Below are 20,222 nucleotides of genomic sequence, written 5' to 3'. Positions count from 1 at the left end.
AGTATTTATAATTTCCAAACTCAAACAAATCTGTCACTGTTAGTTACAGGGAAAATTATTATATCTGTGAAGTGTATAGAAGACTGTAGGATGACAATCAGCTGCCAACACAGACCAATTTCTCTGTTGCTCCTTCCCCATAAACTTAACAGGAAAGAGAGTTTGAGTTGATAGAACACTGTAAACATTTAGCTTGTCAAATGAAAATATTCTTTCTTTATTTTTTTTTTCTGCTTACATAACAAATAAGACATTATTTTGTCTTCTTTCACCTTGTAGGAATTGAGTAGTCAGAATTACATTATTCTTGTAGTCTTTAGACTGATGTGTTGGCATGAAAAGCACAAAATAGGAGAAAATGAAATAAGATTTCAATTACACTTGATTCTTGAGAAAGTATACTTTTTCTATATCTTTGCAAATATCTCTATGAATTGTTTGTATTCATTATTACAGACAAACTTAGCTTTATTCTTTGCTTCTATCTCCCTCTGTTATTTAGATGAAAAACAGGACAATATATAATATTTCATCTATATGAAGTATGTGCAAAGTTTATGACTGTGAAATCAAATAAATCAATATTAGGAAGCTTAGAATGAAAGACTGAAGCCATTTATGATAACACGCATTAGGCAATTTACTTTGTGCTTAGCATTGTTCAGTTAAGCTTATCACAGAAGATTAACCTTTAAAAATTTATATCACAAAATATGTTGATCCCATTCTTGGTCCTTAATGCTTTTAGCTTTTTAAACAACTTTTGACATTTACTAATAGTAATGTCAGGGGCAAATGTTTCCCCATATGGCAGATAACAAAGGTTTGAATTATTGTCTCTCTCTCTCTTTCTCTCTCCACCCCGACTCCCTCCTCCCACCCCAACAAAGACTTTGAGGAGTGCCATCAGTGGAGTCTGTAGGTTTGTTTGTTTGCTTTTAATTGTGAATTAAAGGATGACATCACTGTAGAGTTTACTTATTATTAAGCAGATAAAAGCTTAATACTGAAAAAATATTAAGTTAACACTAATATCCCTCCCACCCCACCCCCCACTCCCCCAGTGGCCACTGCTCTAATATAAATATTAAACTCTGAGAATTAAACAAATAATAATAATTGATAAGATTTGGTGGTTATCATTCAAGTTTTCTAGTACTGTTCTCAACACAAGTTCTGAGGAAGAAACAGCCAGTCCTAAATCAATCTGCCAAGCTTTTTTTTTTGTAATCTATGGGCTGAGCAATCCTCCCGTTCCATACATTTCGTTGAAGAATCTACAATAGATAACTAAGAAAGACAATGTCAAACACATTATGCAACAATTTGCACACATGAAGTTCCAGAGATTAAAAGAATATTGGTAACCATTGAACCAGAGGAGAAATTATGTAACAGGTTCTGTAGCAGTAACAATCTTTGTTAGTATTGCAGAAGTACTGTAGATTTCATAAAATCATAGAATATCCTGAGTTAGAAGGTACCCATAAGGATCATCAATTCTAACTCCAAGATTTTTTTGCTAGTAACAGAAAAGGTAGCTGGAATAGTAGAATATTGTTATTTAATGTTATTTAATGGAGCTGGAATATGTTACTTTTAGGTTCACAAGACATAACAGCTCAAAATGTGTGTGCTGTATTCAGATGACATATACCTTGAAATACAGAAGTGCTTCATACTCACATTTACTCTTCTATTAAAAACAAAAAACATTGGAAATATATTAAGAATTTGTAGAATTGAAGAACTAATGAGGTCTTGAGGACACCAAGTGAGAAGCGAGAAGCATGAGCCAGGTAATAATAATAATAATAATAATAAATAAATAAGCCAGGTAATGATAATAATAATAAATTTTACTTTTTTCTATTAATGTTAAGCTTAAATGATGGAACTGGAGACAGGGGACAGAAAACAACTGCAGTTCCATTACTATATCAAATATTATTTGCATCTAAATTTGTGGGAGAGGGGCTTTTGTCTTAACTTCCTTTTGAGGATTCCTTGGAACTAGAAGCTGATTTCTAAACAGCTCTTAAGTAACATCATAAAATTTTGAAACAACATAATTGCTCCTTTTAGAAGATGTTACAACATCCACACAGATTGGTAGAAGCTATAAACCTAACATCTACATCTGTAATCAGAAAGGTTGGACCTGCCTCATCTGAAGAGTTTGGGTTTATTATCTTAGGCGGGGAGGAAAGGAAGAGGAAAAGAAGGAGGAGAACTAGTATAATAATACCTTAGCATCTCATGCAAAATTCAAAGTTTTTTCAAACGTGACATTGATTGTCTATCACCCTTGTCTTTATCTTTTTTTTTTTTTTTTTTTTTTTTTTCTCTGACACCATGAAAAGCAGATCACAATATGGCACTTCCCTTGGTAACATCTAAGTTGTTACATCACATTATTCTCAGTAGTCTAGAATCCTGCTTTTAGTTTCAGTTGGTTCTTTCATCTCATTTCCTAATACATGGTGATTTATACCTAAGTAGATAATAGCATAAAAAAAAAAAAAAAAAAAAAAAAAAAAAAAAAAAACACATATTAGGTTAACATAATAAGCAGAACATAACTTTAATAATATGTGGCTAAAATACTTCTGAAAATTTTTTTATGTAATGCTGTGTTTGTAATTGATGGTTGTCTACTTGACTACATGCATACCAGAATATTCAATATACAAGTTACATGTAAACATATGAAATATGTATGATGTTAAGCATTTGGTTCCTATTGAGATCAGTGGAAACATACGTTTCCAAATGACAAATGGGAGATTCTCACAACATGCATTCATAGATGACTATTGCACAGGGAAAATGGGGCGTTTCCTCCAGAGTTCTGAAATTTTGTTTGCACAGTGCATTCTGAAAATGAGTTTCAAAGAACTTTGACTCTTTTTTCTTTTACTTTCTCTTCAATCCAAAATACTGTGTTTAATTCAAAATACTTGAATGGGGACGAGTTCTACTTTAAACAAAAAATAATTTATCAGTAGGATGATAAACTATTCTTACTTCAGCGACATTTTCAATATGCTATATCTCTAATGAGTTACTAACTTTGTGTTGAAATAAAAGAACGTTCTCCTTTTTTTCTCCTGATAATTATTCCTCATTTATCTGAATTCAACCATATTTTATTCTCTTTATAAATGCTAAGACTTTTCTAAAACCAAAGACTGACCATTCCCAGTCAAGCTTATGATTAAGGGGAATAACATCTGCACTAATACGTTACCCTCTTACAAAACATTAGTGTTAATCTTTGATTCTGTATCATATTTATTTTTTTCTACTATGAAAATAATGAGGGAAGACTTAAGGGAATGCAAGAATGGGCTCTTCTGGACATTTTGAAATAAAATATTAGGACTATAAGCCATGGATAGGTGAGATATTAAACATAATTTTTACTTCTTCTTTGTATTACTTCAAAAAGTGGAGAAATCTCTCAGTTGACTACACAGCAGCTACTTTATGCTGTTGTAAATAGATCATAATAAGCATATGATGTACGTAATTGTCTATGCTAATAGATGAAAGGGCTTGGATTGTTCAGCACCAGTGGAAGGATGGGAACAAGAAAAAAAACCTTCTTGATTGCAGCTGCAGATGGAAGCAAATTTTCTTTCCTGCATTAATAAATGTACTTCATGTAATGCATATTGCTATAGTCAACAGCAAAATTTTCATGTTTAGTTCTCAGACATAAAGTATTTTAATTAAGAATATCAATGAGCAGTGACAATAGAGTTCCAGAAAAAAAAAAAAAAAAGAAAAAAAAAAAAAAAAAAAAAAGTTTTTTCTTTGGCTATTTGAAAGGAGTTTGTCAGTTTGTCGGTTTAATAAATACACTTTCCTAACAGTCTTTGCTGAATAAATATCCTTTAAGCCATCTTGTTTTATTTGTCTGTTTTCCTTTTCTAACCTTACTTTACATGCAGAATCTGACTGTAAACCTGCATTTTACAGTCTCTAGTGATCAAATCACTTCATTCTCTATAAACATCACAAATTAAAAGAGCTTTCAGCAACTGAACTCCAATACAACATACACAAAACTAAAGTAATTCATTGTCTAGAGACCATAACAATTTTTAATGTGCATTTACAGAGTAAACAGAGGGCTGAAAGGGGTCAAACCAGTGGAAATGAAGGTATGATTTACAAAATCCACACAGTACTGAATTACAAACTAAAAACTAATGAAGAGAAGAGAAGAGAAGAGAAGAGAAGAGAAGAGAAGAGAAGAGAAGAGAAGAGAAGAGAAGAGAAAAAAGAAAAGAAAAGAAAAGAAAAGAAAAGAAAAGAAAAGAAAAGAAAAGAAAAGAAAAGAAAAGAAAAGAAAAGAAAAGAAAAGAAAAGAAAAGAAAAGAAAAGAAAAGGAAAGAAAAGAAAAGAAAAGAAAGATGTTTACTGGTGGCACAACATATAGGTAATATTAAAAACTGGCTTGCATGGGGACCAGAGTATGTCTACTTGGAAGTTATATCACAGAGACTGTAAGCAATTTACAGAATTTAAGTTAGTTTTGCATATACAGGAGTTGCAAAATTAGAGAAAACACACTGAAATATAGAACACACACACACAAAAAAAAAGATGTATATATATAAACCTCCACGCAGTCATCAGGGGTTGGCCTAAATCTGCAATTGCCACCATTGAACAAGAAAGGAATCAAAAAAAAAAACACACCACCACCACAAACAACAACAACAAAACAGTAGAAAAAAATAAAAAAGGGGGGTGGGGGAAGAGAATAACAAACAAACAAACCAAATAAAAAGAATAAATCTAATTTATTTTACAAAAGCAATGTTCTATAGTCTGCTTAACTGCTTTGTAGAATATCTTTTCTCCTCTCTATTCCTCATGCAGGAAAAAAAACAAGCCTATCCAAACCAAACCAAACCAAACCAAACCAAACCAAACCAAACCAAACCAAACCAAACCAAACCAAGCAACAACAACAAAAAGCAAGCAAGCAAGCAAACCAACAAACAAAAACAAAACAAACAAACAAACAAAAAAAAATCTGTTTTGATTTTTTGGCAAAGTTTGTGATTTTTTTTTTTTTTTTATTAGGTCAATGTTGAATCATTATATTTTGTCTCATTAATTGGCCTCTGTTTGCTTCTAGGCTGGAACAGTTCTTTGTGAAACCAAATATCATCCATGGTTAATTCTAAAATACCGATGACTCGCAGACCAACCCCTGATAAGTCAAGGATGAGGCTTCTCCTTGCCGAAAGAAAAAGAAACTATGTCTTGCTGTTACAAAACATTTGATTACATCACACCAGTTCTCTTCAAATAAAAGATCAGTGATACGCCAAAGAAAATAAGATATATCAAGAAAACATGTGGTATCCTCTTCTTTTTATAATATTTATTTACTTATTTATTTATTTAGTATTTTTGTTTGTACTTCCTGAAGAAGGTGCTCCTTGTGTAGAGATTTAGAGTACATTGGGTGCAGAGTGGTGGTTGGAGGTTAGGGTCAACTTTGCTGTCCGCTCCGTGGATTTTACAGGCGATTTGCTCTTTGCTTTAAGAAGAGAAAGTGATATTGGAAAAAGTCAGCACTTTTAGATTAAAGCAAAGCACCCTTCACAAAGCCACAAACAAGAAGCAGGACAGAAAGTCCATGGCTTGTAGCTATCCTCGCACCTGCGGAAGAAGTTATAAGATATTCGCTCATCTTGCAGATTTCCAATGCTCCTTATAAGGCTGTTTTAAACATATACATTTATATATTTAATTAGCTCGCCAGGTTGGCTCTGGTGCCCATGAATGTCTTGGCATGCACTGCAAATAACAACACATACAAAGTATTTCAGTCCCAGGGAAGTTTTCTCTTTTGTTTTGCTTTTGTTTCTTGACTGTTTTTTGTTTTTTTTTTAAAAACAAACAAAACAATGTTATATAGTGAAACTATATACCAAGAACACATCCAAACACCTTCCATTTCAAAGCATTCTTTACAAAATCATTTCCAGCATCATTGCCTACTAGCAAAAAAAAAAAAAAAAATTCTAGTAGCTACAGAGTATTTCCTTGTAAAACAGAAGAGATACTGTGGGAATTTGTAAATTGTAAAATTTGTGGGAAAACAGATTTACAATGGGAAAACAGAATACTAAATATTTCAACTATTTATTTTGAGCAATAGAATTTTCTTTTTTTTTTTTTTTTTTTTAGAAATCTATGAAAAAAATTGACTATATTGTTTCTCAAAACATAGCTTTATATTTTAAGCGTCTTATCAGAATAAAAACATTCAGAACTACATTAATTAAGTTGAAATATTGGCACATGAAGAACATGGAGATTTAGTCTTACACATCAAGTCTCAATGATAACTTCTTATGATAAAAGAAAAAAAAAAAAAAAAGAGAGAGAAATCCAGAATTTGAAACATATTATTTGAGGTAAAAATCATAAGTTTGATTTGGTTATGCCATAAATAAAATTATTATTATAACAGGTTTAATACATGACTAATAGAATTTATTACTATGTTGTTTATTTGAAAAAGATGAATGTTATCAATCATTACAGGCATCAATTCTATAATGAAGTGCTGATAGTGTTATAAGCAGTCCATACTACTGTTGGACTTTTCATAACTGATTACTTTTAAAAGCATTTAATCCTGTAAACGATTCTTATGTGAATAATTCAATATTAAATTGAATACTGAATTCCATTGCAGCCCCAAAAAACACATTTATCTTCTCATCAACAATACATACAATGAAAAAAAAAGGAAAAGGAAAGGGAAAGGGAAAGGGAAAGGGAAAGGGAAAGGGAAAGGGAAAGGGAAAGGGAAAGGGAAAGGGAAAGGGAAAGGGAAAGGGAAAGGGAAAGGGAAAGGGAAAGGGAAAGGGAAAGGGAAAGGGAAAGGGAAAGGGAAGGGAAGGGAAGGGAAGGGAAGGGAAGGGAAGGGAAGGGAAGGGAAGGGAAGGGAAGGGAAGGGAAGGGAAGGGAAGGGAAGGGAAGGAAAGGAAAGGAAAGGAAAGGAAAGGAAAGGAAAGGAAAGGAAAGGAAAGGAAAGGAAAGGAAAGGAAAGGAAAGGAAAGGAAAGGAAAGGAAAGGAAAGGAAAGGAAAGGAAAGGAAAGGAAAGGAAAGGAAAGGAAAGGAAAGGAAAGGAAAGGAAAGGAAAGGAATAAAGACAACTGCTCATTTTTTTAAGTTTTCAGGCATTTATCAGTAAAATATTTTTTGATCTGCTAACTATGTTTATAACTGTAGCAAGAAGTATTTTGGCTTCTCCCTTTACTATTTTTTTTCCTTCAAAGGGGTATTTAAACCAAATCCCAGATCTGTGAACAGACCTTTCTTGTATTTATCATGTAAATATATGGTATGTCATGTAGTCATGTAAATATATGGTATGTCATAGTGTAGTTGTCATAGAAGACAGTCCTCTGTAACACACCCAAGAGTTTCTAAGTAACAGTAATATGTAAATTATCCACATTTGAACAGAACTTCAGAATGAATATTAACTTTTAAATAGAGACATGTCACAAACATATAATTAACATTTTCCAAGAAGTCCAAAGGAAGTCTATGCCTAGTTAGGTATAAAAGGTAGACAAGAACAAACCTATTTGCTTCTTGCCTGTCTCTACAGTGCTACTGTCTACACTATGCTGCAGTAATTTGCTGGGTTTCTCAAATCACTTGTTCTGTATAAGGAACAGGCAAACAAACAAGAAAATTTGCTACAAGTTCTTCCTGTGGTTTGTTCTTGTACAGCTACTATTTACAAGCTGGTATACAAGGGTCAGGTTTAATTTCTAGTTTTGGTTTTATCATGGAGTGGCTTTATTCTGTCTTTTATATAGATATAAAATTTGTCATTTAACAGATTTTTATAGAAGATTTTCTTTTCCTAAGTAGCATAGTGTAGTTACTGAATCTATTTTAGTGTTAGATTAGTTTATATTATATTGAATTATTTTCACTTTTTTTTTTTTTTTTTTTTTTTTTTTTTTCTATTTAAATATCTTTATGTTTGAATTGGGGAAATATAATGCTAAAGACAATTCCAGGGATGTCTTTGGAGATTTTCTTTACATAACATTTAGAAAATGCAAATAAGGAAATAAGGATAAATACAAGAATTTCATGGAAATTTTAAAAGTTTTATTTTATTTTATTTTATTTTTTATTTAACAATTAATAGTATTACAATTTGAGATTTTTAAAACTGTAGTGTTAATTTTAAATCTGTAACTTTAAAGGAAGAGAAACCCTAGAATAAAAAAAAATATTTGTCTTAAACTACTCATTGGCAGATAAGCAGCACCATAATATTTTCAGAAAAAGCATTCTTTGATTTTTGTTTTGTTTTTCCTTTCCAGTATTACAATCCATAGGTCCAAAAATTAGGGGTCATATATTGCATGTACATTGTAAACTTTTTTTATATAATGTTCAGTTACTGTATAAATAATGATCTCCCTCCAAATTATATCACATTCTGCAAGAATGTTCTTCTGTAAACTAGTTTGTTTATCTTGGGAGGAATTTAGGTTAAAGTACATGCAGCAAGTGCAAGATAAAGCAATAGAGAACATAGAGAAAATGTTGGGGTAATACTAACACAAATTCATCTTCTAAGTGAAGAAAGGCTCTTAGGATTGCTGGAAATCATTTTAGGCATGTCTTTTGTACCGTGTCCTTTGTATGGTTTCAGGAACTGGTTAGTATATCCAAATGTCATATCAGAGAGGCATACACTGATTAAAGAGTTTCCAAAATGCTGCCAAATGCAAATGATATATTTTCAGTAATATCTCACCCTCAATAAAGTTGATTTGCAATCCACAGTGACAAATATGGTGGTTAGGTGAACTTTCATCTTTTCCATGATGCTTTAAGAAATATAACTGTAGTTTAAATATACCAAGGCTTGACTTTTTTTTTTTTTTTTTTTTTTTTTTTTTCAGTAGATACATAAATTATCTTAATTTCTTCTTTCATGAACCCAAGAATCACTTTAGATTTTGGAAGAGCAAAAGTTGTAAATAATATGGCATTTTAAATATACATGTAATACATATATACATATGTTTTATATATATATATACACAAAATATACATTTTAAAACAGAGTTTTGTTGCATTATTTTTAGACGTAAGTCAGAAGAAAGCTAGAGATCTAAATCCAAATGTCTCAAAAATATGGAATATCCGAATTTGGACTTTTCATAAAGATCTGTGTCTGGTGTACTTTTCTGAGTGGCACTTAAATAGTATCACTGGAAGTGTGAGGAGTAGTATAAGTAAAACACTGTTGATCTGGTTGTGGATTTGCTAAATCAGTTGCTCATTTCCCTGTTATTTCTAACATCATCTTCTAATTAACATAATAACAGTTAAAATAGATTTTATTGCAGGTCAAGAGTAGTGGGCGAAGCTGGACTAAAATTATGTTACCCTCAAAGACAATAACCCAGAGGACTAATGGTAGTATGAATGCATATTTTATTTCTGCAATGTTGGTTGAGCTGTACCTGATGTGTGGGTCAGGGTTTCCCACATTTTGGCCTATCAGCCATTGGGATCCAGTTAAATTATAGCTGAGAGCAGTGAATCCCTACATGTTTTTTTGTTGTTGTTTTGTTTTGTTTTCTGTCACTGACACACATCAAGAAGAGCAAATGCTCATGAAACATTTGCCCTTCTGTAAACAAATGCTGCTTTGCCAAAGGCATACTATCATGAGATATGGCTCTGTTCAATATTACAAGAGTAATTCATGCCATTAAACTCTTTGAACCTGTGATTTATTCTAATATGTCTTTTAGTTAAATGCCAGGAAAACAGAGAGAAGAGAACAATAGCAATAAATAATTGTGAGCTTATTGTTCTAATTAATAAAATAATCTCTGTCACAAATGTTGAAGCACATTTCATAGCTCATAGTGTATGGACCAAATGATGGAGCATCAATTTTGTCCAGTTAATGAAATTAATTTTAGAGCATCTAAGTATAAAACATTGCATATCAGCTGAAGTTATAAATTGCTAGTTAGCCCTAACTGATCAAAAAGCTTGTTATTCACTGCATGCCATGAATATAGTCCTTGAATTAATATATATCATTGCTTTCACTAGGATATTGATCAGACAAAGTTTGTATAAAAATATATGGGATTTTATGAACCAGGCAGAGGAAAGCTAATATTGGCTTCATGATTTTGCTCATTTATTTTTCACATCTGGACAAAACAGAAATTTGTAAGTTAAGCAGCTGCTTCAGGCCCTACAGTTTTAGAATCCTCTACTTGTAAGATCACCTGGTACACTTCATCATGTTGGGTGTGAAGCAGTTTACATCTGCAAGGATTGAAATGTAGCAAGTTTGGCATACCTTTTGCTTGCTGAGACCTGTAAAGTCACTGGGATTCAATAGCCTACAGCATTCTTACCCTCAGGACCTAATTCCTCAATAAATGAATAAATACATTCTTGCAGGTTCACTTACAATGAGTGTATTACATAAATACTAGAGTGAATATGTGAGTTCAAAAACACTGCTTCAATTTTTTAATAAGCATGTACTTTTAAATGAGGGTATCTTTCAGTTTTCTTTAAGCAATAAGCCACTGATCACAAGGGAAGAATAATGTTTGAGTATAGTCCTGGTTTCGTGCTGACCAGTACAGGGAAAATACAGCCAGTCACACAGAAGTCTGTTCTAGATTCTTTATATCTATTACATGATGATGAACTATCTCTGTATATATATTGGGAAGTGGGCGAGTGTGTGTGTCCTTTTTCCTTGTCTTGAATACCAGCAGGGCTACTGGCTTCTGAAATCAAATATATGTTAAAATATTGTCAGCTTCATTTTTTATTTTTTTTTCCTACAGGATATTTTGCTGACATCTGCCATTTTGAAGTGCATGGTTTTCTGTTTTGCAACAATCACATTTGCTATATATACTGTTATATTTGAAACAGCCTTCTGTCAATCCTAGTTCAAACAACATGAAACCATAATTTAGCATGATTTCCATCTAAAATATGTAAGAGTTACTGCCTTAATTTTATTGTGGAAATTCATTAATCATTAAATTTATTAGAAGGTATTTGCATTTTTATGTTAAAAAAAAAAAAAAAGTGGGTGAAAATGGTTGATTCGGAAATTTTATTTGAATATGTTTCACAAAGATTTGAAATAGATTCTTCCTTTCTGTCCCATCAATAGTTACTTTTTTTTAATTATTATTATTATTATTTATTTATTATTATTATTATTCTGTACTGCAGAAATAACCGTTAACTATAGTTATCCTGTATGGCTAGAATATATACACATTCTGGGGAAGATAATTTCCCTTCAACAAATGTAAGGTCTACCTTTCATTCCTCAGGGGAACTACTTCTCATATTTATTTCAAGGATCAATCACTTGTGTTTGATTTTGAGGAAGTGATCAATAAAAGTGTTAGGCATTATGTTCAAGCCTCCTAATGTAGATATGTTCTTCCAGTACAGCTTTTCCCATTAGCTATACAGTAGTCAGATTTCTATCAATATAAAATAGTCTGAATTGCCCATCACTGTCTTGGGTGAGTGTACCACACCACGATGGGCAAATAACTTCATCTTAAATAACAGAAAAAATGTATCTGATCTTCTGTTTTTGTTTGATTGTTTGTTGTTGTTGCTGTTTGTTTTGTTTTGTTTTTAGAATTTTGGAATGAAATTACTGCTTCCAACTGGTGGAACTTTAGAAATTGATGGGAATTTGGAATAGGCTATGTATTACATTTCCATGAAGCCTACTTAGACTTTTCAGACGGTGTGTAGCTCTGTTCATTTCCATATCACTGATCTTTTCTGTCTGTGTTACCCAGGGAGTAGGTGAGGGAGAGGGCTGGGATCCCTAGCTATATTACTGTTCCCTAACTTTCTGTAAGTGAGATGACCAGGCAAATGGAGGTTTTCAGTACTGTCCGAGGTCAAAAGAAAATGAGAATTTTCCAACCCTGAGCAGCAGAGAGAACTCTGACAGAGATTTATGCCACAATAATTCCTGCAGCTCTTTCTGGGCTGGGACAGGTCACAGCCTTGAATTCACTTCCAGTTATATCTAAAGCCATGTTCTAATTCAAACTTGTGATGAAATACTTAGAAGAGGAAAAACCTGAGGAGACTTCAAACATTGGTGGCATGTTGTAAAATGGCTTAAGGCAGTTGTCCAGAACAAGTCAGAATAAATCTATGGAAGGGCAATTGTTATCAATATGAAGTAAGAAAGACAGATTAATGTAACTGTTCATGAGCTCTGCAATTTCATAATGCCAAGATGGCCAGAAGTGCAATTATGGGTATGCTGGTGTGAACATTCATGGGATTTTACATTTAGGCTGTTTTCTACATCTTTCCTTGCATCAACCCATACCCAAGTCAAAAAATAAGTCTTGTTCTTCCTCTGCAACCTATCTGAGGGTCATAGTTTTCTTTTTAATTCTTCAGACAGTGCTTTTGTTCATTATTAATTCTTTAACTCTTAACTACTACCTAGGCTCCTAATTAGGGCATCATTCACTATGAAGAAGCTAAAATGACCTCTAATGTAATTCTTAAAATGAAAGATGAGAATGATATAATCAAAATGATCTGACCATGTCCTTTTAACTTGAGCAGACACTAGGGAGGGGGTAAGTTCCCTATATGTATAGCTGAAGTGGGAAGTGATCAACATTTGTAGATTTTCATACCATTCTGGTGAGAATAGTGTAAAAATAACTGCTGAGTTTGAACACATTTTCTTCAGGAAGATGTGTAATTGGCTTATTCCACCTCTAGGATAATTTTTGCTCTCTCTCATCTCCTTTATCCTGTCATTTACAATTATCATTTCCATCAGTGCATTTCCTTCTCTTTTAATAGTGTAACTTGGTTTAAATTGCATTAATATGTAGCTCAGAAGAAAAAAAAATATTTTACTTACTAGCAGGGTCGAGTGTGTCAGAGTCAAAATGATCTTTGAACCTAACACACAACTTTAATTTTTAGTTATGCAAATTCTTTCTTCTAGCATCTTAAACATTTTTTAGTGCCCAGCTACCTCACTTTTCATGTGCTCAGCCAATGATATAGTGAGTCCTTCTTGTCTCTGAAGTATTTAGAAGATGTACAAATATAACTAGTTCCACTACTAGGCATTTACTATACTATTAAAAAGGTTTTTTTGTCTTATACTAGAACTTCCCCAAGTGATTTCTTGTTCCGAGGAGAATGACATTCTCTGCATCTGGGGCTTTCAGTCACAAATCTTCACACATTACCAATTTTATCCTAATTCTCTTCCTCCTTTTATTTAGTTATTTATGTTTATTTATTTATTCCTGAGCCTGAAATTATCTCTCTCTTTTTTTTTTTTTTTTTTTTTTTTTTTTTTTTTTTTTTTCCTATATTGGCTGCCTCTTCACATGTCTAAGTAATACATTGACTTCAGCTGTTTCATTTTTAGTGAGATAGTAGTTTTAGGGAAAGGGGTTGCTTGTACATAATAGGTGAAACACCACTGTTAGCTACAGCACGGGGCATCTTTATCCCTCATTCTATTCCTGATAAACATGGATATAAAAATGTCAAGTTTTTTTTTTTTTTTTAAATATGAGACAGAAAAACGTGTAAACTGATACATTTATATTAACTTGTGTGAAATGGTTGATTCCAAAGTAAATGCAGATTTTTTCTGACTGACTTATAGTATCCCATCCTCATCCCTTAACCTGCATATAGCTATGCTCCACCCTAAATTAATGTAGTAACTTCACTTGCTAATTAAAATTCTTCTTGAATTGACTGTTGTTAGCAACCACCTTCTACTCTTTTAGCTAAAGCTGGCTCTAGCATGCTTTGCTCAGAATTTTTGTAATATACATAAATGTGTGTATACTTGATATATGTGTCATTGTAATTAAACAGAGACATTTCTGAAAGATACTATTAAGTTGCAGTAAAAAAAGATTTATTTGAAAAATATATATATATAATTGAACTCATTTTTCTCCTGCTTTTTTCACCCTGTTCATCCTTTTATCAATCAGAAAAAATAAATAAATAAATAAATAAATAATAAAATAAAATGAATGGGATGATAGTTAATATTCCTCTATCTTCTTCAACAGTACTGTCATACCAAAAAGCACATACAAGAAGGGTTATTATAACATAGACAGAAGGAAAATTGTCATTCTTTGTAAATATTTCAGCATGAGATATTCAATCCCTTTGCTCACTTTTTACACCTGACATGTCTTAGGCTTATGTTTGACTTACAGTCAGCCTGATTTCTTTCTATTTATATCATTTACATAAGAGATATTTTCATGGAACTCACCTAAGTTCCCCTTTATCTGTACTCATCTGACTGGATGAGTCTGTCTTCCTCTGTCTGATTCCTAGATTCTAAGTGTTTTGAGGCAGGGACCATTCTTCTAATCCTTTGTTTGCCTGGTGGATAATGCACTTGTTATAGAGATTAGAACAATGACTGATTAACAAAACATCCCTCTGTCTAAGGACTATGACTCACGAGCTCTTAATGACTTTAGCTGGAGCAGTTTAAGATGTTAGTGCCTCCATCTATCTACCTCCCCATTTAATGGAAATTAAACCCCCAACAGAAGGAGTAACAGGAGCAAACCCCATGCCATCTCTTTATCTACCTTAATTTAATAAACTGATGCTTTAGTTTATCATCTGTTGTAGTCCAGTGACTTCATTCAATGTTCAGTGCTGTGAATTAAGACAGTTAAGGAGCTGACACATATTTTCTTCTGTTTGCCAAGGTTTGGGGCAACAACTTCTGATCTGCACAAGACAGAGACTTTGGGGTGACATTTTAAATTGTAAGAGCAAATCAAAAGGTACAACTCAAAGCCTTCACCCTTCCTGTTCCTTTGATACAAATAAATAGTAATAATAATAATAATAATAATAATAAAATGCTTATCACCCCTACAGCCAGTGTAGTAGTTTAAAAATGGTGGATCACTAGAATGTATTTTGAAGGATCTGTGTGAAATCCTGCATCAATTCCATCTTATTCACATTCTAAATTGCTGTTTGTTTGTTCATTGTTGTTTGTTTGTTTCTCAGATATTTTTTAACATTCTGAGGTGTTCTTTAAGTCATAAATATAAAATGTCATTCCTTTTTGTTGTAAGATTTTTCAGGTGTAAAATGATCACTGATCAGTACATATTGTATGCATGTGAAGAATTAAATTGGACACTAATACAGGTCTTCGAACTGTTATTTTGACAGAGCTTTGGACAGGCACAGTGCTGTCTAACCATATTCTCCAACAGTATTGTATACTATAAATCCGTATTCTAATAAAGGGCTTTGAACCATCTGAATGTCTAGTTTACTGTGAGACCTACTGTAAGTTCTTGGCTTCATTTGATCGCTGATAAAATATCTTTAACTCTTCTTTTCACTTGCGCAGGATGAAATGGAGAAAATAGATAGACCATAGCCATATAGTCATGTTTAAAAGGGGTTTTCTTCTTCCTCTTCCCCATTTTCCCCATTCTCTCGGGAGATGCAGCTCCCTTGCAAGGGCTTCATTTGGGTGGCCAAAAACCTCCCTCTGTGTTATTGACAACAGTAGAAGCTGAGTGAATAACACCAGTAGAAATAGGACTGGAAGCAGAAGTAGCATTCTGATTTGTTATATATATATATGTTGCTGTTGATGCAAAAACTTTGCCTATGTGCAAAGGGCTAGGAATACCATCTGTGGCAGTTAACATTCCCTTTTCAACACACTAGGCAGTTTTATTCCAAGATGGAAGCATTTGTAAGTAGGTGGGGCAACAAACTTCCGGGAGGTGGATCAGACTGTAACAACCACACAGACAGAATAGCAAGCTGGACTGCCAAATAGTATGATGGCAACTTCCTTGTGATAAAGTAAAATTAAGGTTTTGAAGCAGAGTCTTCTCTTTACAAGACCAGAAATCTTCATCAGCTTCTCTTCAAATGACATCTGGTTTTATCATCAGCAATGCAGGATTAATTGTTCCTGTAACTGTGAAGAAGCTTATGTGTCTGGAATATCTTTATCATTAATTGTTTATTCAAACTGAAAATTCCTGTTCAGAGAATAAGAAAATACTAATAGCACTGAGCTTTCAAGATAGTCTGGGGAAAAAAAAAAAAAAAAAAAAAAAAGCGCAACAAAAGCAACCACATCTTGCCTCTCCCTGAATTTGAATAAGTTGAAAAACAACAGTTTTTAGGCATAAACTTCTGGATAAAGCTTGGATTCTTCTTATAATTTATTCTCACTCTAGGAGTGGGGAAGAATTTATCCTCATTCTTATGCTTGAGCCAAATTTTTTGCTATTGTAAACGAAATTCCGTTCTTTTTGCTTCAGCATTCATCTATTCAAACCAGCAGAAAATTCTAGCCATTCTTTTAAATCATCATAGTGATATTACTTATAAGTGATGCAAAGGATTTTCATAATGCAGTAGTGCACCATACACAAGAAGCTTCCTGCTCATCAAAAAAAAAAAAAAATGTCCTCTGCTTTGCTGTATGTGTCAAGTAACAAATGAGTTGTGTTCTGAAGCAAGGAAATCCCATCAGTTATGTCAAAAGCAGGCCCTGTCACATATGCTGCAATCTCTGATGACCCAGTGCGAGCTGCCTGATTGTGTAGCAATGAAAAAGAATTTGAGTGAGCTGACAAGAACTTATAAACAGATTCTTTTTTTTCTTCCTCTTTTCTTCCTCTCAACATCTCTGCCTCTCTCTAAATATCTTTCTTTCCTAACTGTGTGGCACATCTGCAATCTTTATTGTGGCTAATTACCAACTAAAGTTATATCACACAAGTAGAATAGAATGAGTGTGATTCTGCTTCTCAGGGAACTCATGTGGGGTTCCATACCAGACCTTTATGTACTAGTTTCATTCTGTAGGTAAGTCTGAAGTGTTAATTTTTAAATAGCTAAAAGAAAAGAAGAGATGTAAGTACATACATAGCAATAGCATATTGAATGCCTAATATTTCTGTAATGTTACTAAAAGAACAGGAAAGATCTTAGTATACAGTTGTGTAGATAACAATAGAGATAGAAAAATGGTGAAATGATTGGTTTTTTGTTTGTTTGTTTTTCTTGTTTTTTTTTTTCTTTATTTTTGTTTGTTTTTATTGTTTTTTTTTTTTTTTTTTTTTTTTGGGGGGGTGGTTTGGTTTGGTTTGAATTTTGTTTGTGTGCCTGTTTTGTTGTTTGTTTGTTGTTTTTTTTAAACTCTGTTTATTTAACACCTGCCATGTTTGTCCTCGTTGTTTCTGGACTGACTTCAGGGGAGATAAATACATTGTGCAACACTCAAAGACAATTTCGCATGTCGTCATGCATATAACCTGTGAATTATCTGGAAAATCAACTCTTCAGCACTAGGCCAGGTATCAAAAAAGGAAATCTGCCATGGAGTCCCCTTTCCTGTAGTAAGCTGTTTCTAATCTGTCATTATTTGTTTTCTCAAATTCTCTGCTACCTCTGCTTGTGATTATCTAAGATTATTTCATGTTTCATTACAAACACAATCATTTTTACAGATATACGTATTACAAAGGAGACACATTTAAGGTCAGAATCCATGATGATCTAAACAAATCTGAGATGACACTGATTTTATTGTAGGGTTCAGTATCGGTGTTTAACCATGGGCATAACTAAGAGCGCAAATAATTTCCCTGATTTCAAAGAGGATATGTTTGAAACTAAGTATACCCAGTACTGTCTGGCATGAGCATATGGTACTGAACAACTGCTAAAACCCTTAGTACAATAAAATGAACATTTTTGTTTGGGGAGTACTTTCTCTTCTCAGTTCCTGAACATTTGTTTCTGTAAGAGAAATAGAATGGAATAGAAAAGTGGCAGTGACATGGTGTCAGCAATTGGCAATGGCAATGAGGGATTGTTATAAAAAGTATGTACTATTTTGCATGATTTATGGCATCTATTTTTAACTTGCAACAGGAGTTAGAATTCCAGATCCACTGAAAACTCTTAGTTACAGTTGGACTAAGGACCGGGAATAGGAGTTTAAATACTTATATGCATTTGTTTATAACAATAAGTATACTTTAAAAAAAAAAGAAAAAAAAAATATATATATATATAAAGCAGTATTGAATTCATTCTCCTCTGGGACAAAGAGCAGAGTAGCACTTCTCTGAAGATACTTACAATTTCAAGGTCAACATCTAGGGCCTACTAGGGTTACATTAATTAACATGATTATAATTTATTTAGTTATTTCAGAGAAACTAAAATCAAGCAGAGTAATTTCATTTCAGGAAAAGAGAACTAAATGCAAATTAAAAGTAAAAATAGAGACTGCAATGTATACGAATCTAAAATGGGATAGTCCTTGCATCATCATCATGAAAGAATTTCTGAGAACTTCTGCTGATAAAGTTTTAGAACAAGAACAAAAACCTCATTTGACTTTTGCTTTCACGTAGTCCTAAGAAGACAGAAACTTGACTTTTACTGTGCAACGATTACAACAACAGCTAGTGTTTCTGAAAAAAAGCAGCCTCAAAAGCTAGTCTCTTCTGTAATGAAGTAAGTAGTAATGTTGGCTGTCACCTTGGTGGAAGCTAGAACAGACCTACCTTTCACCCCTTAGCTTTAAAAAGAGATGTAAAAGAAAAAAAAAAAAAAAAAAAAAAGAAAAAAAAGAAAAAAAGAAAAAAAAAAAGTTGGTATATATCTCAGAAGATTTCAAATTAGACATTAAATTTGTTTTTTAATGGGTAGTTAATAAAAGATTCCTGCACTCTGTAGATAAAAATGGAGGCTGGAAGGAATGTCATCTGTTTATCAGTATCAACAGACTCAAGAAATAGGTTTTTATCCTCTTCTCTTGTATTCAAACCTGATGATCAGTTTCTCAGCATGATTTATGATGCCAAGAACCCAGGTAATTCTGTCTTAGGTAAGGACCTTCTTCTCCTTTGAGCTCCTTTTCCAGTCACTTATTGCAATTCTGCCATCACAGGAATAGTTTTGGCATGTAGTTCAGTCAGCAGTTGAAATTTCTACTTCAGGAAAGAACAAAAGGTTGCAAGATATCTGCAAAGTCTGTATGTAAGCAGTGAGAAAATGGGTCTAATGTCATTTCTTCATTTGTAGTTACTCCCTCATGAGTTCTGTCAGCCTAATCTTCATGAATCTGAAAAGCAACTAATGGCTTTGAGTGGTTTGACAAAACATGGCAGAACAAAAATAGTTTGGGGGATATATACGTTCTTAGCACCTCAAATTTCACATCCCTTTGTGTTGCTACAAATGTTGAGTGACTTGAATGCAGCTAGCAGAGTTCATCTTGATTCATATCCATGAAAGACTGAGTTTTGGTGCCAACTAGTTAGCTTGCTTTTGACTTGCTTTTTTCCAGCTCTTGGAGCCCAGTTAGTTGCAACACTGCCTAGAGTTACAAGACCCTGTGATAACTCTGTACTTCTACCTGTCTAATATACTTTGTTATGAATTATGCAGGAAAAAATAAAAGTCTGTCAGTCTACCTACACGGGACATTTTCTGGATATATGCAGATTAGTCTGTCAAATTCCTCAGATTCCTGTTATGCTGTGATGGCTTACTTCATTTGCTGCAGCCCATGAATATGAAATGAAAGGGTCAAGCACTGTTAACTTTGACTTTTGCTCTCCCAACTTTTTTTTTTTTTTTTACTTTGAAGTAGATGTTGAATGCTTTTCAGTGTATTACCTGAAGACTGTCTGTGAGATGTTCTCTTTAGCTTTTTCTTTCTATACTACATCTCTATTACTCTAACAATAATAATTATTTTTAAACTCACATAGCATTTTTCAAAGCAGAATAAAATACTGAATGAACCTCATACCACATCAGTTTGTTGATACTGGCTATACAGACCCCTCACAGATTTTCACAGATACGTTTATATTTGAGTAAAAAGGAAGAATAGCAGAAACATCTGCTCAGCTGGAAAATGCTGGTATTTGGAGGAAACATCTGCTCAGATGTGGAAAACTGATAGTTTGAAATGGCAGTGACTGTCAGCTGTTTTTCTAGGGCTACATATTAAACATCTATTGCTAAGAAATAGCTGGAATTCTGCAGTATGCTTCAGGAGGGAAGGAGTTAAATA

General features: G+C 33.1%; 1 protein-coding gene across 8 annotated transcripts in view; it reads right to left on the bottom strand.

Moving 5' to 3' along the window:
• VSTM2A (V-set and transmembrane domain containing 2A) overlaps positions 1-20,222 on the bottom strand; it is an 83,880-nt gene that overhangs the window by 53,165 nt on the left and 10,493 nt on the right. Inside the window, exons 6-7 of one of the 8 annotated variants that reach the window (XR_004252954.1) lie at positions 5,686-5,823; positions 5,501-5,563 (exon numbers count right to left, since the gene is read on the bottom strand). The exons of 2 other annotated variants lie outside the window; for them this stretch is intronic. Coding sequence is in view for 5 of the 6 variants with exons in the window: in XM_032182625.1 (XP_032038516.1) it covers positions 5,475-5,563 (89 nt within the window). In the remaining variant the exon portion in view is untranslated. Of the gene's footprint in view, positions 1-2,319; positions 2,495-5,061; positions 5,824-15,157; positions 16,092-18,794; positions 19,263-20,222 lie in introns of those variants that run through there. 5 more of the 8 variants (XM_032182627.1, XM_032182625.1, XM_032182626.1 and 2 more) reach the window with 5 other exon arrangements.

This window comes from Aythya fuligula, chromosome 2 (assembly GCF_009819795.1).
Source record: "Aythya fuligula isolate bAytFul2 chromosome 2, bAytFul2.pri, whole genome shotgun sequence".
NCBI lineage: Eukaryota > Metazoa > Chordata > Aves > Anseriformes > Anatidae > Aythya > Aythya fuligula.
Note: the sequence above shows the minus strand (reverse complement) of the source record. Positions and strands in the feature narration are given on the sequence as shown.